This window comes from Martes martes, assembly GCF_963455335.1.
Source record: "Martes martes genome assembly, chromosome: 6".
Classification (NCBI taxonomy): Eukaryota; Metazoa; Chordata; class Mammalia; order Carnivora; family Mustelidae; genus Martes; species Martes martes.
Genome location: NC_137893.1, coordinates 31,656,421 through 31,683,552, shown reverse-complemented (window position 1 = coordinate 31,683,552; position 27,132 = coordinate 31,656,421). Strand labels below are relative to the sequence as shown.

At 35.4% G+C, this 27,132-nt stretch overlaps 1 protein-coding gene across 4 annotated transcripts; it reads right to left on the bottom strand.

Annotated features, from left to right (window-relative positions):
• Nucleotides 1-746: 746 nt before the first annotated feature.
• PNISR (PNN interacting serine and arginine rich protein) lies at nucleotides 747-26,110 on the bottom strand. 4 transcript variants are annotated; one of them, XM_080805696.1, is made up of 13 exons: nucleotides 25,843-26,106; nucleotides 17,480-17,559; nucleotides 15,756-15,874; nucleotides 14,123-14,311; nucleotides 12,529-12,752; nucleotides 10,855-11,026; nucleotides 9,551-9,741; nucleotides 7,928-8,065; nucleotides 7,403-7,502; nucleotides 6,612-6,665; nucleotides 5,370-5,540; nucleotides 3,241-4,327; nucleotides 747-2,999 (listed from the first exon to the last, which is right to left on the bottom strand). In XM_080805696.1, the coding sequence occupies exons 3-13, from the start codon at nucleotides 15,841-15,843 to the stop codon at nucleotides 2,969-2,971; spliced, it is 2,445 nt and encodes an 814-aa protein (XP_080661822.1). In that variant the 5' UTR covers nucleotides 15,844-15,874; nucleotides 17,480-17,559; nucleotides 25,843-26,106; the 3' UTR covers nucleotides 747-2,968. The 4 variants fall into 4 exon arrangements, with proteins under 4 accessions (XP_080661822.1, XP_080661823.1, XP_080661824.1 ...); XM_080805697.1 differs by lacking the exon at nucleotides 17,480-17,559 and having other exon boundaries at nucleotides 25,843-26,110; XM_080805698.1 differs by lacking the exons at nucleotides 747-2,999; nucleotides 3,241-4,327; nucleotides 5,370-5,540; ... (3 more) ...; nucleotides 9,551-9,741; nucleotides 10,855-11,026 and having other exon boundaries at nucleotides 12,529-13,890.
• Between the last annotated feature and the right edge of the window lie 1,022 nt (nucleotides 26,111-27,132).

The following is a 27,132-nucleotide window of genomic DNA, read 5'->3' as shown; positions in this document are numbered from 1 at the left end:
ATATACACACACTCAGAGTTTAACTGGTAAATTTTCATACTTGCAGAATTCCACATAAATGGGTAACTTAGGACAATTTCACCTTAACTTATACTCACATAATCAGATTGTGGCAGATTTAATATTTTGTGTACTTAGAGGAAAACCCTACGATACATGATAAACCTTTATGGAATATAATGTAACTCATCACACGAGTTAAGAGCTAATAAAAACCCCATTTTCTTTAGTGTTAGGTATTACAGCCAAATTCTATTTAAAACTGAAAAACTTAAGGGCTAGAAATATTAAAGACCTCAGAAATAATCGAATTCCACCCTTCCACAGTTGAAGAAATTAAGGCTCATAGTGTTTATGTGATTTGCCCAAAATATATTAACCAGCAGAATCAGGACAATCCAGTGGATCTAGTATTTCCATTAAACCATGATTAGTACATTTTAGAAACTTCAATAAATGAAAATAGACTTTAATGTATATAAGAAAAACTCCATTTAAATGTAAAGGTTTCCATAAGACAGTATTACAGGAACTTGAACCTTATACAATTCCTCTGTAAAAATTCTCACATAAAATAAAAAATCTCACCTAATTAATTATACTTCATGTGTTTCCTTGAAGAAACAATAACTTAGACACTAAAAAAAATAGATGTTTGGGAAGTTCACCTATTGTGTACTATACCATTCAAAACAGATGCTAAAAAAAGACATTTTACAATGGCAGAAAACATATACACTGAGATTCCACACCAGTCTTTATTTATATTTTGGGGCCTTCATTAAACAAATCTTATAATTACCTCTTCCAAATTACATTTTATTCTTAATGGTGTGGTTTACCCCCACTGCACAAAAACAAGTATGATTAATACACTAGAAATATTTTAAAAGAGAACCCAAAGACAGTTTTATTAACCAATTCAGACCAATGATTGTCTCAAAAATGGAATCTACTGATTTTCTGGTGGTGTCATTTTAGAAGATTTCATAATCAAATTATGTATCTAGTTAACTTATGTGTGTTAGCATTCACATCCCAAATCATGGAAGCCCTATTTTATAAAATCTTACCACTAAGGTAAACATACTTAATTACATGTCAGTGAAATGAATTCTCTAAATTATCCATAAAACCTAAAAAACCCAAATATCTAATTATAACACTGATGTATCTACTAATAATCACATATATCATGACTGTGTTTTAAAAAATATCTACAGATTTAAATGATAAGAAGCTTGCATATCATGGAAGAGTAAATAAAACTGTCAAATATTATTTTTGGCTCCTGTCATTTGTCTTGCCCAAAAATGTGCATATCATAGCCAACAGAACTTTTCTGTAGAATTTTATTTTGAAAATATTATTTTACCTGAAGATTGATCTAAAAAACATTTTAAGATATGAAAATGTTATACAACTTATCTATTACAAATTAATCTGATAATTCTGCAATTAGGTACATTGTGTTAGCTCACCTACATAAAAAATATTGCACATTTTCATTTTGTCTCCACGTGACTGATGTCTAAACTATATAGAATTCCAAACTATTTAAAAGTTATTCTGTGAATATCAACTTTATAAATATCAGAACTAAATGCACTGTAAAACAACCATTTTGGTAAACATGCATTTATTCACAGTTGATTTATTTCCTCTAGATAAATGCATAACTGTTCAAAATTATTTAGGAACCTATGTAGAGGTACAAGAGCACACTTACAAATCTATTTCTACCTTCATTTTGAAGAAACACTGATCTTGGCAAAAATCTGGCTTATTTTAAAATGAACTATTGCTGGTAAGAAGGCATACTTTAAAACTTTTCCGTGACCTGCACCTGCTTTTTTTCCTTTTTAAATTAAAATTTAAAAGCATTTGTTTTCAGAGATGTATCTGATTGTGGCATAAGACAATAATCACACAAAAACAGACCCTGAAAGCAGTTGAGCATTTAAATGCCTGCAGAGCCTCATTTCACTTGTAAGTTATGACTGCCTTAAATAGCTAGACCACTCACTGATCATAATTGTAAGAAAGTGACAAAACCAGACCATTTTAATGTCATGAAATTGACACAAACCTGCATAATATAGCATTCCTCCACTGAGTTGAGGTCATACTGTACTTTAAAAATATAAATAAATATACTGAATTGTGAGTCTTATTTCTGTAATATCCCCAGTGTTTGAAATATGCTTCTAAAACAGAAGTGGATAATTGCAGAATATAATTCCAGAGTTGACTATTAGTGTCAAACACAACTGTTCCTTATAAATGACTCTAATGGTGCACTGGCTTGATTGATTCCAGCAATTTCACTGTACAGAAGTAAACCATACTTTATACACAGAGAATATATTACTTGAAAATCCTCAAAATAGGAAAAAAAAGTTTAGAAAGCTGTCAAATGTTTCCAAATGAAAAGTAAAGGTCTATTTTTGGCCCTCTTCCACACCCTTAAAGTTGGAATTTGACAAAAATCCATGGGTACAATTTACAAACTTTGACAAACTATTAAGTTAAAACCATTTTCTTTGGGGAAGATGAGAGGAAGTACCTTTAAAACCTGTTATACAAAATTCCAGCTGCCTTTTTATAAAAGTACGTTCCTTAGATTAAAATCATAAAATTAAGGTGCAAGAGGTTAACAAAAATGAACTGAAGAGCTTTATTGACATCACAGTACATTCAAGAATAATTTTAAGAACATTACAGCTGAAAGAGAATGGCATGTTTATAGTCTTATTAAGCACTATTTTTTGAAAAAAATGTAATACAAAGAAATCCTATTAAGTAACTTGGAGCAGCATTTGGAAAAAGTACACCTATTTACAGATTAAAAAAAAAAAAAAAAGATTCTGGTTTCACCTACACAGCCACAATGTGCCTCTATAATGAGACAAGCCCTTAAAACTCATGGAATTTTTTAAACATCATGGCATTCTTGCCACATCATTCCTCAGCGTTTACGACGGGGAGGGGTTGTTGATCTGAAAAAAAAGGGAAAAGACAAATTTAAAAATAAAAATGTATTTTAAACTAAAGAATCTGCAATTTTTAAATAAATATTATTATATAGGATTTCTAAAATTACTTAAGACTATGATCATTTATCAAGTACCAAACTGAGTTGTTATTAAAGAGAGAGAGAGAAAGGACACTTTCAACTTTGAATAAATTCAGTCAAATTTTTTTTAAAAATCAGACAAAATACTTTAAAAAGTATACTACCTTGATCGGGACTTAGACTTGTGTTTGCGGCTTGCCTTCTTACCAGACCTTTGAGATTTCTCCATGGATCGCGATCGACTATGTTTAGGCTTCTTAGCCTTCTTTTCTTTGCTACTTCCTGGAGATTCAGAACTGCTCCTTCCACTAGAATCAGAGCCTGAATGTTTTTTGCTATCTTTGGTAGTACTTTTCTTACTATCCTGTCTAGAATCATGTCTGATAATTTTAACAGATATAGAACCACTCCTAGAGAATGTTCTTTCACTTTCTCGTTTCCTTTTTAACCTATCATCCTGACTACTGAACTTAAAATCTTTTTCTTCTCTTTTTTGTTTCTCTTTTCTTTTATCCTGTTCACGTTCCCTTTCTTTGTCTTTCTTTTTCCTATCTTTATCTATACTTCGGCTCCTCTCCTTTTTTCTCTCTTGTTCTTTAGCCTCACCTTTATGCTTATGACTGCTCCCACTAAGATTTCCACGTTGATCATCAATTTTACGCCTATCTCGACTCCTACTGCGACTGGACCGATTGGTTCGCCTATCCCTTGAGCGACTTCTACTTCTACGTCTCTCTCGAGAAGGACTCCGATTTCTTCGTCTTTCTCTTTCAATGCTATTTCTATTAGATCTCCTCCTATCTCTAATCTTTACTCTAGCCCTATTGCTCTCTATTTTAATTCTGCGAGAGTAACTTCTACTCCTACTCCGTCTAGCTTTAATTGTTGGAGATCTACTCCTACTATGTCTTTTTTTCCTTTTAGGAGAAGAAGATCGGGAAGAAGTACGACTACTACCTGAGCTAGAACTGTATGAAGAGCTAGAAACAGTACTACTAGTACTACTTGTTCTGCTATTGCTACTGGAACTACCACTACTAGAACTTCCTGATCTACTTCTTCCTTGTTTCTCTTTTTCTTTATGCTCTTTTTTTGGTTCTAAAACTGACGTAGTTTCATTTGGAGTTCTTTTCTTTTCATTAACCACATCACCGTCTGCTTCTCTTGCTTCTAGTAGTGATAAACTATTTTGCTCTTTATGGATAAATTCATTCATCTCTTTTGTAACCCTTTCTGTTTGCTGCTTTTCTTCTGAAAGAGAAAAAGACAAAAATACTATGAAATGTCAATGTATAATGAAATTTCAAGCTATTAGATCATAACAGTGAAACAGCATTCTTCAACAGAAATAGGATACAAGCCACATAAGCAATTAAAAATTGTCTAGTTACATTAAAAAATAAAAAAAGATAAATTTAATTTCAATAGTTAACCCAATATATCAAAAACATTATCATTTCAACATGTAATAAATTCAAAAGAGTACTAAGATATTCTGCTTTTTGGAGGCACATAAAATCTCTCAAATCTATTATGTATTTTACACATACTTACAGCATTATTTCAATTTGGGTTAGGTACATTTCAATAGGGTTAGGTACATTTCAAATGTTCAATAGCTACAAGTAGTTTGCCATGCTCCTGGACAATACAATAACAGGGTACTTAAGTGTAAAGGTACATTTGAAGCAATCTAAAAAGATTTCCCTTTTGTCCAATAAGGCAACTTAAAGGTAAGTAAGTAATTTATAGGGAATTTTCAACTGCTAACTCTTAATAATTACCTTCCCAATCGTCCAAGTATGATTTTTCCAAAACTTCAAAATACTCTTTCAGTATTCCTAATATCATTATATAAACTATAAAGAACATATACAGTATTCTGCATAAAAAAGCTTCTATAAAGCCCTCTATTTCCTTAAATATACTAGCTACACACTAAACATCCTAGCTACAAATTACTTTCCATGAGTTTTACAAATATATTTCTATTTCAAAAGCCTGCTTTTTCATTATGAGAACTTTAGAAATAAAAATACACTAACTTACCGCTACTGAAATTAATGTCTTACAAAACAAGACAAAGTTTACCTTTTACAAACTACATATTTTGAATACTACAAGCTTTTGTAGTTTTGAAAAAAACTACAAATAAGCCAAAACCCTTAGTTTCAGTTATGTCACAAATTATCTATACTCTAACCTTAATTCTGTCCCTGATATTGTTAGGTTGTTTAAAAAACACACACACAAACAGAACTAGACAAAAAATTAAGGGAGTCTAAAGATGTACCTTCCATCTGTTTATCATGTAATAGCTGCTGTTCCTTTTCTTTTCTCCAAAAAGCTTCCTGTTTTTGCCGGATTCGGTGCCGTAATTCCTCATCATCAGTGTCAGATGACTCAGAGCCTCTGTCACTCCTCTCATCTTCACTGTCTCCTGATCCATAACCACCCAGTCCACCTGTGTGCATAAAGCCCAGTCTATCATACGGAAAAATTATTCTATACACTAAAAAATTTTTAAGGTCCGAGAAGAAAGCTAATTTCTTTTTTCATTGTCTTTTCTTGGAAGAATATGCTTATTCGGGGTGGGGAGAAGTATGAATTCCAATTCTTAAGGAGTTCATAGAGCCCTCCTGAAAATTAACAGAATCTCATTCTTTCTGGAATAGTTCATGCATTTCTCACCACAAAGGAATTGTGATAATGGTTTGTTTTACAGTCTGCGCAAACCAACGAAACCATTTAACAGGGCAATAACAAAGGCTCACTAAAGCATAGTCAATTCAACTACTGATGATCCTGAAAATATTTGTAAAATTAATTCTTTCATTGTTCAAAGCTCAGAAATCCCAGGTAGTATGCAAAGTATTTTTTCCCTAAAAAAAATTAGAATATTTAATTCTCACTGGTCAGAAATGGTATGGTGCTAAAACTACTCCCCACCCTGAAGTGACCTACACAGTAATCATCACAAAATCACATGGGTATTTGCTTCTAACCATTTCTGTTGGTCCCCACAAAGATTAATTTGATATGATGTGGAAAAGACATGTTTAAGCTTTCATATATTTGAGAATATATCATGCAAAGAGCAAATTATGAACACATCACTACTATTATACTATGGTAAGATAAACTCTTTTCCTCTATGTTAAAACTCGACTTACTACAACACAATCTATATAAAGGTGCTTAAAAGCATTAGAAGACAGGTTCTTCCCTAAAGCATGTATGCAAATAATTCTGAAAGTGAGCTTAAATATTATTACAGCTAAATTATGAACTGTTACAACTTGCCCCAATAAACTATGAATTAGTCACATTTATAATGATTTATAATAATCCCTTTGTGAACGCTTTAGGCAAAAAAAAAAAAAATAGGCAAACCTTTTAGAGACTGATATAACCCTAAGACATAGGTTTTATAAACTGAGTAGGAATAGTACAGTTTCAAAACAGAACACGTAGAGAGACAAGGTAAGTGTGATTTTCTCTTTAAGGCCCTCTCACAAATAAGGAAAACACTTACCGAGTCCAGTGAGGGAAGCCAGTGCACTGGACTGTGCCAGCTGTTTTGCAGGAGCTTTGTATCACATCAACAACAGGAACAACATGTTAACACAAATAGCCACGATTTCATAGTCATGAGAGTCTATGGTATTGTTAAATCTACTACTATTGCTGCTTTTTGGGGAGAGAAGAAACATTAAAAACATAACATTCACTTTAAACCAGTAGCATGTCTGGCCTTGAAATTATAATTCTGAAGTGAGCTGAAATTGATTTATAATGATGAAAAATGTTGACCACTACATCAGTTATTTTATTTTTGAGGTATGGTCCATAATTTTTTTTTTCAATATATTTTGTGTTACTAAAAATAGAGGGGGTGGGGATGGGTGAATTTCTTGCTTCTGTAAGAACTATTAGTGGTAAACTGTGAAAACTGAAGGTTCGTAATTCAATTCACTAGTGAAACTAAACTGTATTATAAGTTATACACCAATACCGTGGTATCTATAAAAAAACAAAACCAGGTGAAATAAATCAAATATCAAGAATTTCTCCACTATACGTTTTATAGAAAAACAACCTAATTGCTAATTTGTGCTCAGGCAAGTTGGGTAATAAGAGAAAAATATTCATATAGTTTTAATATGGTGTCTACAAACCTAACCTTTCCTGGAGAGTTAAAACATGCAAGAAGAAAATATTCAAATATCTACTAGAATTCAGCAAGGACAACCAAAAAGAGTCCAAAATAGCCACCAAAACCAAAATACTCCCAGAAAAACAAAACCAAGAACACCCACAATATACCTTTCGTTGCTTTCCGGTGTGCATCTTTGGCTACATAATAGATTTCTTCATCCGTGACATCCAGTAGAATTTCGGTTAGAAGCATTTTTGTCAGCAACATCTATGGAAGGATATTTTACGTGTTTACATACATTTATGCATATTATTTTTAACTTAATTATTATAGTTACTAATACAGTTTGACTTTTTAAAAGAAATTCATGAGCAAAGCCACTTTATAAAACGTATTTAAAGAGATTGTATCAACCATTCCAAGCAACTGCGTATTTGAAAATTATCTAAAACGCATAAACTGAAGTGCCTGGGTGGCTCAGTTGGTTAAGTATCCGACTCTTCATTTCAGGGTCATGATCTCAGGATCGTGAGATCAAGCCCCATGCCAGGCTTCGTGCTGGGCATGGACCCTGCTTAAGATTCTCTCTCTCTACTTCTTGTCCCCATTTCCCTCTCTAAAAAAAAGTAATAAATAATAAAAATAACAAATTTTTAAAAATCCAGTACATGGTAAGAAATTTAACATTCTACCATTTGATACTCTTTCTCTTCTTCAGTCATCTCTGGTTCACTCTGCTCTTCCTGAGGAACTGGAGATGGACTTCTGGTGACCTTTCCACTACTAGCAGCCTCAACATTTTCAGTGTCTTCATCTTCCTCATCACTATCCTAAAAACAAGTAATAGTATGTGTAACCCAAATTCAGGCTTATAATGTAAAATCATTATCTTACACACTACTTTAAAACCCCAAAGTAAAAAAGTCTACGAAACAGTAAATAAAAATGACAGACTTCACTTAGTAGTATAAAGTGTTACCTGAAAAGAAATGTAAGATTACAAGATAGCTTATGAGAATCAAGTATTTTAATTATTTTTCAATTTTTCCTTGGTCAATTTTGACTTCATTTTATAAATAACCAGGAATATAACGTGCCAAAACTGACTGAATTAATATCCACTATATATGATGGTCCTGAAATGAGTGGCTTATAGAACTTTGGATAAGTAGACCACATTTATATTATTCAATGTAACTTTAATAACTACAGATTTAAGGTATTTACCTAAAACCATGTGACTTAAAATTTAAAAAGTCTGAAGTCAGTTTGCAGATCTTAGCTGGCCTTGAAATTCAGAGAAATTTGCTTCTTTTTCGCTATGAAATGGGCAGGTAAGAAATGAGATGTACTTCAGATGGAGGAAATGCCAGCAGTCTGTCTGTTCCTGGCTATAGGTTTTCAGTATCTAGATAGCACACCTTAAAAGGGGGACTCTTCTTAGGCAAAGAAGTGTCCTGCAGTTACCCTTAAAAATCCTACCAAGTAGGGGCACCTGGGTGGCTCAGTGGGTTAAGAATCTGCCTCTGGCTCGGGTCATGATCTCAAGGTCCTGGGATCGAGCCTCGCATCCGGCTCTCTGCTCAGCAGGGAGCCTGCTTCTTCTCTCTCTGCCTACTTGTGATCTCTCTCTCTGTCAAATAAATAAATAAATAAAATCTTAAAAAAAAATTCCTACTAAGTAAAAGACAAGATGATCACTGAAACACTAATTTCAGACTAGTTCAAAAGACTATTTGAACCAGGGGAAGACTACATGTAACACAAGCCCAAAGGCATGTGGGAGAAGAGGGAAGAAAATCTTCAAACAATTTTTTGACACTTTAAACCTATTAAATCTGGAAATCCATTATTTCATCTAAAGAGTTAAAAATTACCAAAAAAAAGGGTAAACTTTAATAGTGGCAGTCTTTTGGTTCTTATCTTCATAATACCCACTAAAAAACCACATCTTTGGCATCGTTCTTTTGTCAAAAGATAAAAGTAACTTATGGCATTTGTGACATTTAAGCTAAACCAATGTCTGCTTAAATCTAGTTACCCTGCTATCTCAAGATTTATTTCTGAAGCACAAAATGGCCTTGGAAGGCCTACCTATTTCCAGAATTGCATACTGGCCAGTGCTGTGGCTATCATGTCATCTGAGAGCACATTATTGCTAAATAAAAAAATTCCCAAGCCACTCACATCATCTAAATGATGAAGCTTTAAAGATTTAACTTTGTTACTTTCAGTACTCATTATTAGTTATTTATTTCAGTAATTTTCACATATAAATCACATGGACTTTCATGTTAAGTAATTCTAACACTTACAAATTTACTTCTCTGAGGTAAACGAGGGCCATCCCCTCCTTCAGCATCTTCTGTGGCCTTCTTTTCTTTTTTGGACAATTGTGAACGTTGTTGCTCCATTCTTTCTTTCTCCAATTTCTTCTGCTTTTCACGTTCCATTTTTTCAAGGCCTTCTCGAATCCAAGCTGGAAGAGTCCTGCGTTTTACTGCATCTGTTTCACGTGAAAAGAAACATTTCTAAGTTAGTTAAGTAAAAAACACAAATGCATGAGTTCCTTATTCTTGGATTTCTACAAACTGGTGCCACTTGAGTGCTTATAACTATCATTCTCCAGTAAGACCATAGTAAAGCAACCCATTAACCATTATGCTTCTTTTTAAAATCATTTTTAATGACAGCAGTGAATATTATGTTAATGCTTCTAATAAGCCAGGCACTATGAAAGCACATTAAAACCACCATCTCGCTTAATTCTTTAAAAAAAAAAAAATCACTATTACTCAATCTCTTTTACAAATAAGAACACGGAGGCTTATAAAGATTAAGTGATGTGCTCAAAATTAAAGAGACAGTAGTAGTGATGGGGACTAATTCCAAGCCAAACTCTTAGACTACACTGCTTCCTAAAATATGGAAACAGAACAGAGTCAAACAAAAGCACATGTCTACTTTCACACTGAGAATTCATCTGAACAAGGATGATTCCATAAGTTAAAAAAGAAGTTAGAATCTTCTTAAAATGTCTACTTCGTAACAGAAAGCTAACACTTGAACATTCTGGTATAATAAATGTTCAATTTGGATTTCTAAATATAAAGTAGTTTAAGTCTAACTTGTCATTAGACTTAAGTTAGTTATGTTAAAAATTTAAATCTTCTGCCGAAATATTTCTGGAAAGTGAAATAATAAAAGGAAAATTAATCTGACATTAGCGTATCAGATGAATGGAGAGTGGAAAGAGACAAGAGATAGAGAACAACTAAGAGATTTTAAAAGGGGCAACTATTCATAAATTGGCATAATGTATCAAACTATCAACACTGAAAAAATATCAAGATGCTATGGCCATGATAAGTTTACAATTCATCATAAAATATGGAGTTTAAGGGAACAATTTCTTTTAAAGAAAATTATTCAGAACTTTTTATATTTTATAACAGTATCCTTTTTGTAATTTTAAGGGTTATGACTATAAAATGATAGGGTTTTTAACTATCAATTCCTAACATATCAGAGGTGTCAAAACAATTTAAGAAAATAAGACAGTCTTTTCACATGATCAAGAAATCAAGCCAATTGTGGTTCACTAAACTTAAATAGCTACCAATTTGTGGAGGCTCCTGCTTCACAGGAAGTGTAATAGGTGATCGCTGCCGATCCCTGAATGATGATGGCCTTTCTCTTCGATTCTGGGGAGGTGCTGGAGGTCCTGGAGGTCCTGGTTGCCAATAAGGAGGATGAAATCCACCTTGCGGTGGACCAAAAGCAGCCCCATGCTGAAAGAGTATTGCAGTTTATTTTTCTTCACATTAATACAATATATTCTCTGGGACACACGTGTGTTATGAACTGGGACAGTAGAAATCCATGTGTGCAGCAAATCCAAGAATTCCATGGTTCTAACATCCACCGATATTTCTGTAACCCCAAGAACCTAGGCTTACTATTCTTAAGAAAGATAAAGATTTTCTGCCTATGTAAATGCAAAGAGCCATCTAAAATTCAGCTAATACACTATTTTCAAAAAGTAGAGAAAAGGATATTATAAATATATGTATATATATACATATATACACATATACATATACATACATATATATATATATATAACCTTTTTCATTCTGAATCCATTTATAAACTAGTCCTTCCACTACCAAGATATCAAATGTCAATTTTTCTGTAACTAGAAAATACAAGAAAAAAATTTTTAAATTAATTCCAAATTATTTCTTAGGGGAACTTGTTTCTGTAATCTTGCAAGAAGTTATCTATTTTAAACAAAATAAAAGTTATTGAATCATTAAATTTTTTTTGTAGATTTGCTATTCAGAGGCTTTTCTTAAGCCCATTGCCAACAGAGCTCTCTGGCTTGTCAGCATAGGGATCTATCAAGAAAATAGGGTGTGAGTAGAAGCTCCCTGCCTCTACATTTCTTCAAAACCAAACCAAACAAAAAACAGTCGTATTTGTATACCAAGCATGAGTATACCACAGATATCTGAATATGTATGAATAAAGATTACTCTCAAGGTGAATACTGGTTACATTTATGTCCATAATGTGAATTTTTTCAAAATTTTAAATTATGATAGTTCGGTTTATAAGATTAACAACTGCAATCAGTTATTTCAAAATGACGCCTTGCACTATAGTTTAAGGGTGGACCCTTGGCAGAGTAGTTAGAGAAAATAAAGCCCCACATAATGATACTATCCCCATAGAGTTCTATGTCCCTAGGAATGAATAAGATGCTACAAAGGAAATTATGTACAATTCCATTAACATGTCATGTCAGAATGGAAAAAAAATGACCTCACTAGAAAAAGTTGTAATTCTACATAGCAGAAGGAACTGCATTTAGGAAGATGATCTGTTCTTCATGTATTTTATTCATGTCTTATCCATAATCTATTATTGACAAATAATGTATTCAACTACTGTGAATTTTCTAAACTTTATTCAACATTTAAATATACCACTTTAAAATTATTAGAAAACAAAACATCATATAGCTATTGCACTTACACATTTTTCATTTTATCCAAACATTTCCCTAACGATCCTTTATATCATTCTCCTAAGCAAACCAAAAACCAGAAAATAAGAATCTAATGATTTAATACTCAAAAATCGGTAACTTTTCTGAGACATAATATGCCCTTATCTGTACAAGACTGAAAAGTGCAACACAGATCTTAGGTACTCTTGATGAGACACTTCCAAAGAATGGTAGATTACGTGCACATCTACAATATTAAAGCAACAAAATATCTTTCACCTGATAGTCAAACTGGTTCACTGGCCCCACTGCAAAATTATCGGGTGGTCCACCAAAGTTGTGATTGTTCTGGTTAAATATATGCCTGTTGTCAGGGGCAAATTCCCCACTGTCCTGACTGTTGCTGTCTTCGGAAGGAGGAACAATGTCCATTGGGCCTGGTGTTGGTGGCATCCATGGCTGATCTGGAGGGGGGTGTGGGGGCTGCTGATGCATTCCCCATTCTATTTAGGATTCAGGCATAAAAACATTCAACAGGGGGTTATAACAAAATCAACACAAATTTTTAAGATCTCAAGAAAGATTTTTCAGCAAAGAAACAGATTTAAAAATTTATGACTTCTTGGTCAAATTCCTCTTGTATATCTTAAAAATAAGCAATTAATTAAACTAATAAATAATTCAAATGAGCTAACTCCACTCTAATTCATATCCTAAACATATAAAAATCAAATGCCCAAAATTTTAATAAATGTAACAAAATCCAAAGCAATTTTTTGTTGTATTTTTCTATTTCTGTTCAATAACAATACCATAGAAAATAACACCTTGAGATATTATATATAATTTCTTTCTTCCATGAACACATTTATCCTCACAACATCCCTGTGAGGTAGGGAGAAAGCAGGTATTATTTTTGCCAATTTAAGGAGGGGAAACTGAGGCACACAGAGGTAAATCACTTGCCCAGGTCACAAAGAGAGCCAGTAGAATAAAGTTGGGGAGTAGGAATGCCAGGGTAAGTTATTTATGAACTTGAACTTGGGAACCAGAACATTTTCAAACTTGGGGAAATTTGGTGTAACTTCAAGAAAACTAGAAATAAACTACCTCAGAGTATCAAAGATTAGAATATTCATTATTCTTTAAAAAGTGATGTTAGAGGTTTACCTCCTAAATTTTCCACTCTTACATTGAAAAACAATAAGTATCAATAGGGAAAGGGAGATTAAAACTTCACCATCAGCATACTTAAAGATTCCTCTATAAATATTTTGAAGTGACTACTAAAAATAATTAATAACACAAGACATGGAAAACTGAACTAGCATCAAGAAATCTAAATCATACTGTGAAGTAAAAAAAAAACAAACAAACAAAAAATAAAACATAAAAACTTATGGAAGATCTTCACTATCTGAAAAAAAAGGGAAGAAAAAGATGGGTGGACAGTAGGGGCAGAGTATATATGACAGACTAATTTGTCACATAGTGACACAGTATTTCTTTAATTAGAGGCTAGACATGTTTTGCTCTGCCAGTGCTGCTTCTGAAAAGGCCAGAGGTTGCAACAGAGAGACATAGAATGCTCTCTTCCCTAGATGCCAAGTGAGGTTTCCAGTGTTCCCAGCCCCTGTCAGCCTAGGAATGAAGAACCAAGAAAAGAATCAAACTGAGTGCCACAATGCTAGCAGACTGAGTACAGAACAACTTTAACCACAAAATTTCAAATTCAAATCTAAATGAAACTGCCTATTCTTTAAGGACCATTAATTTCAAGAAGTCATAAAACTAAGCAAATTAAACAGTTTAATTTAATCCACATTTTATTTTAAAAATAGTCCTAAAATCTGGATAACTTGAAACAACAAACCTGGTTGCCACATTCTGTTAAAGTTTGAATCCCCTTGAAAATTCCCATGATTGTTTGGACCAGATTCCATTGTAGACATATCTTGTCCATTTGGCATCATTCCTGGTGGTTGTTCTACCATACTTTGCTGCCCTGAAGCTTCTCTTTGGGCAATCCAAGCTTGAGCCAATGCAGCCCAGTCAATCTGGCCTAACATAATTTAATATAGCAGAATTTAACATTCAGAATTTAAGAGCTAAAAGAATAGTGCCTCTATGTAAAACAAACATCTCAGTTATTCCTTACTAGAGATTTTAAATATTACAGTATGTTATGGCTGAAAGGATGCTTAGAAAATAACCCATATCCAGGCTACAAAATGATTTAACTATAAGACTTGTAGAAAACTCCAGTAAAACACTCTTAACTGTTATTTCTAATATTAACTCCTAAGAAATTTATCCCCTGTACCTTAGTTTAGTTAGACTTTTAAGTCTTCTTTTTTTTTTTTTTAACTAATTATAACACAAATGATCAAACTCACACACCACTTCTTCAAACAGGACCTACCCAGGCCTACAGAGAATTCTAAGACTTCAGAGAAATATAGTTATTTATCCATGTTCCTCCACACCATCACCCTCTTTTCCTTCTCTAGTTAAAATACACTGCTTAACAACTTCCTAGTCATTCTTTATTCAAAATGTATTGCCTTGCTATCTTAAAGGTCCTCTTCCTTCTCCAGTATCTATACATAACATTTTAAGTTGATCTAATATTATTAAAAAGGAAACAAAGAAGAATAAGATGTTTTTTCACATCTCAGTGAAGATTAAATAGAATTCATCAGGCACAACCCAGATGGAGCTGAACTTAGATAATATGTATCTAAAACTTTTCAAATGTGCAACAGCAATGTAACAAACCTAGTTCTTGGATTTTTTTCCCTCATCAAATTACTGGACAAGTAACAATGCAATGACATGTACACAAAATTATGGCAATTATTTCAAAAAGTAAAAAGCTACACCCGATCATCCAAGTGATTTATTAAATTACAGTATTATCCTATAATACAATGTTATGCAGGTATTAAAAAAAAGGAACAGAAACAGATTAACCCAATAAAAGCAGTGCAGTGGAAAGGGTCGCATCAATGAAACAAAGCTGGTCATGAGTTAATAACTATTAAAGCTAAGTAATAAATGGGGGCTCCCTATATTCTTGTCTATATCCATATATGCTTGATAAATTCCATAATACAAAGAAATTTTTAAATGAGATATAAAGCATAACATCAGTTGACTATGAGCTACATAGAATTGTAAGATTTGGAATTAAAAACAGAAGTGTGCTTTACTTAAGCAACACATTTAAGGAAGATTTTTTCTTTCTTTAGAAAAACAAGAACTAAATCAATTTTGAAAACGTGAAATACTCATAAAGCTTTCTACTCTTTGGGGAAGTCCCCCGAAGAGAAATCCATTCCCTAATATGTATGGTATAGCCATATTATTTATGAGAAAAGATTAAATTTTGTTCATAAAATGCTCCAATAAATCAATCCCAATTCCATTTCCCTAATCCCATTGCCTATCTCCCACTCATCTCTATCTCCCCTTCCCCAACTTCCAAATTCAATTTGTTTCCTTACTTGGATCCTGCTGGTGCTGGAATGACTGCATCCACTGTTGCTGGTTCAAGGGCCATTGCTGCCAAGGCTGTCCTCCTTGATCCCACATCCTGACTTTTAAAATATATTTGATTTTCTACCTTTAATAAAATAAACGGTTTAAAAATGAGAATGAGAGTTCTTTAATTTTAAAAGCTCACGCATCAAAAATTATAGGATAATACAGTTATGTGATCAGAGCTCTAAAATTCTGGTCAATAGGTTGCCAGAGGCAACTGGAATTTTTAGGTTGGCAAGCAAAAGCACAAAATTTCATGTTAATGATGGTGTCAGAGCTTGATGGCAAGTATAGCTCTAATCAATTTAGCTAAAAAGATGGGGTGAATCTACTTTTTTTCAATACAGATCTCTGGAAATGAAGATATTTTCAAGATTTCAAGATTATAAGAAAAAAAGTGATTTAATCTCTCCCCAACCAAAAGGGCAACCAAACAACAGCTCTGGCTGTGGAAGGAAAACTCTTCTAATTACAGCTAACGAATGCAGAAGTAGAATAGAATTAGAAAATCACATATTACCAAACCTAATGAAACAACTGACTCAGGAAATCTTAAAAGTTGATAGGAAATCAAATACAAAGGTTGTTGAAATATCATCCCTACAAGACTATCAGGAATCTCCGCCTGAGACATATTATGTCCCCAGAATCACTATGAATATGTTCACCAAAAATGTTTAACTGAATCCATTTGAGCTTTTGGATTTTACTTCCAGAATAAAGAAATTATAAGGAACAAAAGAATGACGTAGGCAGTATCAAAAGAAACAATCAGACAAATACAGAAGGTGAGAGAGTCTACCAAGTCCCAAGTTTCTTGACATGTAAATAGCATGGGAAACAAAAGGAGAGAGAATCTAGGTCATGGGTGTGGGGGAGGGTTTCATCACACTGGTCTACTTTTCTCTAAATTACTTCAAAAACTTTCATAATAAAAAGTTTAAAATTCCTACAAGTCCAGTATATTTGTACTTCATCCAACAATGATATACAACGCTATTCAAGAACCAATGACATACATAATAAGTAGGGTATGTTTCTTCGTTTTTGAGGCTTAGCATAGAGCAGGCATTAAATAAATTTTCACTAAATGAATCTTTTTAGACTGACCCTTTCCTTTACTCTAAAAACAAGACAAAAGCAAGCCTTAGCACTGGAGGATCACAAAAAATAAAAAAGTCATATTAACAAGTGAGAAACACCCACTCAAATAGGACAACTGGCTATTACAATTCAGTCTCTTAAAGGGTTTACAGCTCTGGTCTTTGCAGCATTCACAGAATGTTATAAAGTTCTATCAATGGCAGATCCTAACCTTTTAACTGAAGAGCACCGTAAATTAGGAAATATGCAGCAGCCCTTTTGTTACCTTGACTTTGACTTCTAGTTACACTAATACAGTCTATTATAATAGCATCATTGGAATATGGCAAAATAGAAATTAAATAGCACCACACCTAAAACCAACCACTGGACTGTATTTCAGTTCCAAGCTACATATGCTTCTTTATCTAATCTCTCTTCAGATTTTCTTTCTTCTCTCCTTTTTCCCTCTCCTCTTTTTCAATTATACCTTTAAACACTTTAAAAGCTAAATGACTTACTAGAACCCTTTACAACTTTAATTAAAAGGTAACAAATAAAGAGGGGACACCCAGAAGAAATACCAACTGCTATTTTGACTGACCTCAGAGGTTCACCTTCTGTTTAAAATTTAGGTTGATTCAGACTACAGCTTGGAAGCATAGCAGCAAGATTACTTATGCCCTGAGGGGGGGGGGAGAAAAAGAGCATTATGTTTACTCTTAAATTATGAAGAGTTAATAGAATAAAAACAAATTCCAGAGATACAACATAAAAGTGTAATCTTCTCCAAATTAATCTGGAGATTTTTCTTCCATTAACTTTATAATGAGAAACTACTTACCATTTATAAAGTTAAGGGAAATAGGTACATCACAAACATGAAAGCCAAACTTTTAATAAAATTTTTCCTCTCAAAATACCTTTTTACTTACTGGAACAATGTATTGATACAAAATAGTGTCCAACAATTTAGGTACTGTTATATATGCTGAGAAAAAAGGAAGACCAAACATTTGAAAAGAAGTTTAATCCACCTGGTATTAACTTAAATGGCACAAGGAATTAATAAATGCTTTAATTTAGGTTTTTCGATAAAATTCTAAGTTTAAAAATTAACACCAGCAAGGTGAAAACAATTTGTCCTTCAAACATTAGCATTTTATTCCCACTAGATTAACAGCTTTTAAAAAAGTTGGTAAACAGACAAATCCATTCATCTTTTTATCTTTCGGCTTCTGGCACACAGCAGTCACTGAATACCAACTGAAAAAAATGAACTGTCTCTGGCTCCTTCCATTTACTTTTAAAGGTTAATGATAAGGAAACTGTTGTATTTATGAGAACCAAAAAGCTGGTGTAAGCATGGTTTGCTGCGTTTTCCAAAGCTCTAATGGTATATCAGAACGCAATGCATGAATTTTTCTGTCCTAGGTTATAAATTCATACAATGTAGGCATTAGAACTAGCTCTATTCAGTGCCTCCTAGAGCTGCAAACAGATGTGCATTTAGTAACACCACTTTAATGATGAAAAAAACTGTACTGACTCCCTATCATCATTTCCAATACATATTTACTTCCCAAAAAATCACTATGAAGTTACTTTCACTTACTTATGTTTCCTGGTTGTCGTGTATAACTTTTTCAGTTCTCCTTTTTAGTTTCTAACCATCACTTGTAACCTGGACTTCAGAGCACAAGCTCTGGTTCATGATGCCTACCTAAACCATTCCCTAGCTGCATGAACATGGGCAAATTAACCACTCTCTAATTTTCAGTTTTCTCATCTGTAAAACAGAGGACATGTAAGTGTCTACTTCATACAGTTCTTGTGAGGATTAAATGAGAAACACATGAAAACTCAGCAAAAGCACCTTCAAAAATTAATGCTTAATATTGCCATAAAGACTTTCTCAGTTATCATTTTTGCTACCACTCAAGTTTACAACCGGGCTTGGGGGTGGGGGGGGGAAGGGTGGGCAGTGGCATCGGTAACCAAGCCAAGCCATTTTACTCAATTCTTTTTTCTTCTTTAAAAGCAATCTGACACTTAACCAGATTTCATTTTATCTTTGGAAAAATATCTTCCTGTCCCTACCTCTCAGTATATCATAAATTGAAGCTTTAACTATTAAAAAAAAAAAAAAAACCTCAAAAGTTTTCTTCCACACAAAAAGTTTTTACTTGCATATTTTCAAGAGTTTGATTTGTATTACTTGTAGCCAGTTTTGTTTGTTCAAACCAGTCACTTCTACTTTTACTATGTTTCCCAAAGCCTCTTACTCCCCAAGATGTTATGGAAACTATTCATACACAGTGTTTAATACACTTAGGCTGAGAAAAATATGAAAAAATAGATGTAAAATTTTGAGAGGCAGAACAGAATAAAAATACAGCAAAGAAGGTGACAGTAAAAGTCAAAGAAAAAGTTAGGAGGTATTTAATAAAATGCTTCAATTAGGTCTGCAGTTGAGAAACCTGACTTGGCTACAGAGGATAAATGCTGAATGAGGAAGAAGGTAAAAATACCCTATGTTCTTTTGGGGAGACAATTTAGCATTACAGTATTTTATCAAAACTGTAAATGCACATCCCTCTGACCTAGCAATTCCACTTTAAGAACTTAAACCACAGGAGTATACTCACCATGCTACCCAAAAATCTGCAGCATGTTTGTAACAGGAACACCTGTTTTTAGGGTCACTCGAAGTCAGAGATAAAAGTGAACCATACAGTCGATTGTTATTCAGCCATTACAATGAGTAAGATGGACTTTTATATGCTGACATATACTGATAAATAAACTGCCTTAAGAAGTGAAAAAAACTATGATCCCACTTGAGGTTTTTCAATTAAGAATGCAATTTAGGGGCACCTGTGTGGCTCAGCTGGCTGAGCATCTGCCTTTGGCTCAGGTTATGGTCCCAGGACCCCGGGATGGAGCCCTGCACTGGGCTCCCTGCTTCTCCCTCTCTCTTTGCCCCTCTCCCTTGCTCTCTGTGTCAAATAAATAAATAAAATCTTATAAAAAATGCAATTTAGGGGTGCCTGGGTGGCTCAGCCCATTAAGCGTCTGCCTTCAGCTCAGTTATGATCTCAGAGTCCGGAGATGGAGCCCTGAATCAGGCTCCCTGCTTACTGGGGAGCCTCCTCCTTCCTCTCCTGCTCCCCTGCTTGTTCTCTATCTCAAATAAATAAATAAAATCTTAAAAAAAAAAAAAAAAAGAAGAAGGTAATTTAGGGGCACCTGGGTGGCACAGTTAGTTAGATGTCTGACTCTTGGTTTCCCTCAGGTCGTGATCTCAGAGTCCTGGATCAAGCCCCATGTGAAGCTCCACACTCGGTGCAGAGTCTGCTTAAGATCTCTCTCCATCTGCCCCCTCCCCACCAGACACACACATACGCTATCTCTCTCAAATAAATAACTCTTAAAAAAAAAAACACACGCAATTTAGTATAGAAAATTCCTAAATTACAGAAAACTCTTAAGCTGATAAGCTCTAGGAAGTGAAAACAGAGATCAGAAAATGATTATTTAAATCCTTGTGTTTTTTGAATGATTTTACCACAATTGTGTATTTTTACTTTTTTTAAAGATTTATTTGAGAGTGAGAGCTTGAGAGCGAGCAGGGGGAGGAGTAGAGGGAGCAGGATAAGCAGACTCTGTATTGAAGGCAGAGCCGGATGTAGGGCTCAATCCCACACCTAAGAAAGACCATGGCCTGAGCCAAAACCAAGAGCTGGATGCTTAACCGACTGAAACACCCAGATGCCCCATGAGCGTGTTTTTATTTTTTATAAATTTTTTTTCCCAAAGATTTTTATTTATTTGTCAGAGAGAGCGAGCAAGGCGAGAGACAGAGAACACAAGTTGGGGGGGGGGGGCGCGGCAGACAAAGGGAGAAGCAGGATCCCCACTGAGCAAGGAACCTAATGTAGGACTTTCCCAGAACCCTGGGATCATAACCTGAGCCAAAAGCAGGTGTTTAACTGACTGAGCCACGCAGATGTCCCAAGTGCGTATTTTTAAAAATAAATCTATAGATTTTTAAAAAGAGACAAAGAATCAAAGGAAGCTGACCAGCACAGTCCAGAATGACTCTGGCAACATCACACAAGTAATATAACGATGAGACTATGGACAAATTACCTGACTTCTGTCTCATTTTCCTATGAAGGATTTGGAGTAAATTTTTTTTCCTTTTTTTTTTTTAAAGATTTTATTTATTTATTTGACAGACAGATCACAAGTAGGCAGAGAGGCAGTCAGAGAGAGAGAGAGGGGGAAGCAGGCTCCCTGCTGAGCAGAGAGCCCAATGCGGGGCTTGATCCCAGGACCCCGGAATCATGACCTGAGCCGAAGGCAGAGGCTTCAACCCACTGAGCCACCCAGGCGCCCCTGGAGTAAATTTCTAAATCTAGTCCAAAAAGGGTATCTCTGGTCATGAGAATAAAATGTAGAGTTCTGCTGAATTTTGTAAAGGGACAGATGTTAAGAAAATACTTAGTATATTCAAATATTTAATATAAACTTTTATGTATGTTTAAGCATTTAGCACAATGCTTGATAAAGGATTTCATAATTATTTCTTGATTAAAGAACATGACTGGTAAGTGATTTGATGGCAAGGATTTAGAAAACCCACACTGTCTTCATCTTCAACATATAAAACCTTCTTTATTCACTGGTAAACATAAGTGGAAAACAGAAATATGAGGCACATATAGCAATAATAAAAAAATTTACCTTGTAACTTCAGTATTTTTCTTTTTTTTTTTTTAAAGATTTTATTTATTTACTTGACAGAGATCACAAGTAGGCAGAGAGGCAGGAAGAGAGAGAGGAGGAAGCAGGCTCCCTGCTGAGCAGAGAGCCCGATGTGGGGCTCAATCCCAGGACCCTGGGATCATGACCTGAGCCGAAGGCAGCGGCTTTAACCCACTGAGCCACCCAGGTGCCCCGTAACTTCAGTATTTTTCAATGAAGTAAGATAGCCCTGTATCTTAACAGCCTCATTGCCTTAAAAATGACATTTACACATTGGTTTAATAATGACTTGGAAGGGTAACTGTTAAAGATGAGTGATAAGTACATTAGGGTTCACTATACTCTACTTTCATACTGTTTAAAAATTTCCATGATGATAAGTTAAACATGATACAGTATACAGTTACAGAGACTTACAATGAATTTCCTTTTTTTTTTCTTTCCTCAAAACAAGATCTTCTTGAGGGCAGAGTCTTAAAATTATTTCAATTCTCCATGCTGCTTTGCCCATATTAAGTGGTGAAATACTTTACTCTTTGCTAAAATTTATTTACAAGTACACTAATATTCAATGAAGAAAATAATATTCTGTTACTACTACTCTGATTTTATAACATCAAAAATCAACTCCAATATATCTGTCCTTCCTTTATCCTTAATTTTAACGATCCTTAGGCTCAACTTCTCAAATTTGGAAAATCTGATTACAGATCAGGCAGGCTGCAGGCCTCTCCCTTTATGGGATTAAATTAATCCCATTTATTATGATATTTCCTTGGAAACAACTGGGATTTGGATCAGATCATCTAAGTTATCACATACAGCTGGAAAAATCTAACTCATGACTATGACAAGTGTTATAAAATGAACTGTGACCCCTTAAAAAGAGAGGTGTAAGTCCTATCCACACTCCCATAAACTATGAGTGTGACCCTTTCTGGAAACAGGGTCTCTGCAGATGTATTCAAGATGTGAGATCATACCGGATTAATGTAGGTCCTAATCCAATGATGTTTTTTATTAGAAACACAGACACACACAGAGAACACCATTATGACCACAGAAGCAGGGACTGGAGTGATGTGTCTACAGCCAAGAAAAACCAAGGATGGCTGGGAACCACCAGAAGCTAGAAGGAGACAAAGAGGCAAGGAAGGATCTTCCCCTACAACAGGGGTGGGGAGTTGGGAGTAGAGCAAACAAGCATGGCCCTGCAGAAACCTTTATTTCAGACTTCTAGCCCAGAAAACTGTGAAAGAATAAATTTCTGCTGTTTTAGGCCACTCAGTTTCTGGTAATTTGTTACAGTATCTCTAAGAAATGAATACAACCAGAAATGATCATTTATCTTATCCATTTCTTAGATGATTCTACATTAGAATATTCATTGCTCTAAGGTTCTTAAAGTTACTGGTTTAAAAGACATCATTAATATTTGCAGAAGTCCTCTCACAGACTGACAAAGATGAATGTAGTGTTTGTTTTAAAGCACTTAAGCATCAAAAAAATAAATAAGGGGCACCTGGATGGCTCAGTCGGTCAAGCATCAACTCTTGATCTCAGCTCAGGTCATGATATCAGGATTGTGAGATGGAACTCCACATTAGGGTCCACAATGGGCATGGAGCCTACTTAAGATTCTTCCCCTCTCCCTCTGCCCCTCCTTTCTGTGTGTATGTGTGGGGGGGGGCTGCACTTAAGCATCAACTGCAAAATCAGAGATACAGAAACACATCCATGCTTTTGATGCATATGGTGAAATGTTTCTCACATCACATACACAGTGTAAAAACCATAAAATGCAAAACCTCTTCTCCCCTGCCATTTCAGCCCTACATACCAGGTGACTGGACCTCAAAGTAAAAAAAAATTCATTTTTCAATTCAGGTTAAGTGGAAATGGCCCCAGTAAAGGCTAAACTTATAATCATTTGAAATAAAGTAAAAAACAAACAAACTTTTGCTACTTGAGGGGACATACATTTTACTATATATTGAAATACTTTGCAGCTTACAGATCAAAAGAGGTACTCAAAATTTTGGAGAATTGGATAGTTTGGTTACAGATATGGGAAAAAAGGTGATAATTAAAAAAATAAACATACAGAGAGCAAGCAAGCCTAAAGGAAACAACACCCCAGTAGCAGAAAGCACACATATCTTGGTTCTAATACCAGTCTCCAATAAAAGGAATCCAAATCCTTAAGAGAAATAAGTGATTCTTCAGACTGAGATTAAAAAAAATATATACAAAATGAGACTGGAATACCTTATAGTGCCAAGAAGGAAGTGCTAAAAAAAAAATTTTTTTTTTAATGAAAATATTAAAAGGATGGGGGCAGGTCACAGTAGACAACTGAAAGACCTCCCAATGTCCAAAGCTGGAACAATTTAAGCAACAAAGTAAGGTAACACTGAATTATAACCAATTATGACATAAATATCTCATGTGTCCATACTAATATAAATAAATGATAGAGTAAGTTGGCAGGGACAGACAAATCTCCCATGCAGAAGAATTCCAAATAAATTACACAGATACTCCACCCTAAAGGACGGGGAACATAACTCTCTAATCCTCAAATGTATACTGTGCAAAAAGACTTCCTTCTAATGAGTACAGTGTGGAAAGGAGGAGATGGATAGGGAAGAGTAATTTTACAGTGGAGAAACTTGACAAACACTAAGCAGATGATCAAGGTCAATATCAATGTGATAAATCACATTCATATTACATACCCTTGATAGGATGTGCTGAAAAAGGCACTGCTCTTCTGTGATCTTCCTCTCCAAAACCCCTACCGCCAGTCTTACCATGAGAAAAACATCAGACAAATTCCAGTAGGAGGGCACCCTACAATATATCTGACCAGTAATCCTCAAAACTGTCAAGGTCACTAAATTAGTTTGCTAGGGCTGCCATAACAAAGTACTACACACTAGGTAGCTTAAAGAACAGACATTTATTTCCTCATAGTTCTGGAGGCTAGAAGTCCAAGATAGAAACGTCCACAGGTTTCGTTTGAAGGCCTCTCTCTCTGGCTTATTATGGCTGTCTTCTATGTTTTTATATGTACAGTTGTCCCCCTGTATCCTAATCTCTTCTTATAAGCGACAGCAGTCATTAGGGATCAGGGCCTACCCTAATGACTTCATTTTCCTTCTTTAAAGATGCTATCTGCACATATGGTTACTTCTGAGGTACTGACATCAACATATGAATTTTGGAGGGACAAAATTCAGTCTGTAACAGTCATCAAAAACTAAGAAAGCCTGAAAACTGTCACAACCAAAAGAAGGCTAAGGACACATGACAACTAAACATCACATGGTATTCTAAACGGAATCCTGGGACAGAAAAAAATATTAGGTTAAAACTCAGGATATAACAATAGAGACTTTTTCTAATAATATTGTGTCAATATTAGTCCACTAATTGTAACAGAGATATCATACTGATTTATAATAAAGAAACTGTGTAAGGCGGGGGTGTTTATATGGGAACTCTGTGCCATCTGCTCACTTTTTCTGTAACTCAAAAAAGGTTTTTTAAAAATAAATTATTAATAAGTATGTTTAAAATACAGTCTCATGAACATCTTCAAAGAACCTCTTTACTGTTACTACCTCTACAGCCCCATGAGATAGTCCTACAGGTGAATCTTTTGTGTCCAAGTTTGTTTTTTTGCTTTGCTGCACTCGTCACAAATTTCAAGTTTATTTTGCTCTTCTATGAATTAGCCATCAACAATCAAAATCTGCCGAGTGCCCGTGATGTTCAGATAATAATATTCACCACAAGATAATAAAATTGAAATGTTGGATACTACTCTTTCTCTCGTGGACCTTAAGACATAATGTCCATCATTGGATAAAAACACAACAAAAATACAAACTAGGGAATCTAATTGCAGTTAACTGGACGCATTTGCCCTTGGCTGCGCCTGCGTACTCGGAACTGCACAGCGCAAAAGGTCCAGGTCCGGGCCCCCGCCTCCTCCGCCTCCTCCGCCCCCTCGCACCCCCTCCCCATAAGGGGGTTCCCACTGCGCACGCGCAGTGCTTAACGGCCGGTCAAGAGCCCAACAATTAGTCCCTTCCCATCCAAGAGAAAACTCTCATAGTTAGAGCAAGGGGTCGTGAGCATTCTCTTTAGTAACAACATTTCCTTTTCACTGAGAGCACAGCTCTGACTCACCAAGTCGGGCGGACACCGCCGCTTTAAGGAGATGAGGTTCCAGCGGTCGCGCCAAGCAGCGTACGCAGCCTACGTGTTTAAGTTATGCTAGCTTCGCCACAGAAGCCAAGAAGGCTGTAATGGCCTGCCAAGTCTCCACGCGTAATTGTTCTCCACCACTTACTCACTCTGATTCCGGAACACCGTTGTCGCCACCGTTCCTGTAATACCTCTCCAAACCTTTCGATGCTTCTACTTCTTCACGAACAAGACAAGATGGCGCCCGATTGGTTGCACCCGGAAGTGAATAATAATAACATCCGCTTGTCATCTGAAGCCATATTGTCCCCCATCCTGGTCTTTGAGCACGTGACTATATCCAGTTAACTTGCCTCGACGCCATATTTGTTTTGGGCAAAGCTCCTGGGACTTCGTAGTCGGCACCGTGCAAGTGTCTTAACATTCCTGTAGGATACCTTTTAATTTTGTCATGCTGAACCCATTTTCATCTTTACAATGGCCAGAAAGCCAGGAGCCTAAGTATTCGGTAGAGAACGCCCTCGATTTTTTTTTTTTACTTTAGCAACGTGATCTCCTTCAAGGGGAAGTACGTTCCCCGCCAGGAACGTTTTCGCTTCGGAAAAAGGGGGGCTGAATTCGCGGCGCTACAGTCAGACTACGGAGAGGCCTCAGGGTCAAACTGAACCAGCTCCGGCGTGTTGCTCGGTACGCCCACAGCGGCATTTTTCTGTTAGAACATCTGGAGTACTCCAGGCTTGGGCCTTACAGAGCGTCGCTGACGGCTCAACCTCAGGAAGACCGGATGTTAGTGAAATGGCCAGTCTAGGTGGTAGCGACTGCAGAGACCTTAACTAAACCCGCGGCGATTGCTCTCTTTGTTAACCTCAAAACGTCGCGCCCCCTTCCGGCAACATTTGCTCAACTCTACGTCCCCCAGTCGGTCCCAATATTTCGTTCTTTACCCGTGACCCTTAGGGAGAAGTGGGGAAATCAGTTTCTGTCCTGTTACGCCCGTTCTCTCGACTACAAGATGGCCTCCCGAAAGGACTTATGCGATGCAGTTCCTCGAATGAAATACTTCGATTGCACGGTGTGTTAATACGAACGACGTGAAAATATCAAAAGTATCTATTTCCAGGCTAGCACTACAAGTTACAAGGAACACAAAATTATTCCGAAGATACGGTATTTATTTTAAACTAAATCGTGGAAAGTGCCTTTCTAAAGAGTAATAGGAAACTTTTGCGTGACTGAAGGGTGAACCAAGTTACTGAATTGTGCAAAAAAGGG

Coding starts and splice junctions, on each gene's coding strand:
- PNISR (XM_080805697.1), bottom strand. CDS start 15,843: ATGTGGGATCAAGGAGGACAGCCTTGGCAGCAATGGCCCTTGAACCAG. Junction 7,503..7,927: donor AAGAGAAAGAGTATCAAATG/GTAGAATGTTAA, acceptor ATCCTTCCATAG/ATGTTGCTGACAAAAATGCT. Junction 3,000..3,240: donor AAGTCTAAGTCCCGATCAAG/GTAGTATACTTT, acceptor CTTTTTTTTCAG/ATCAACAACCCCTCCCCGTC.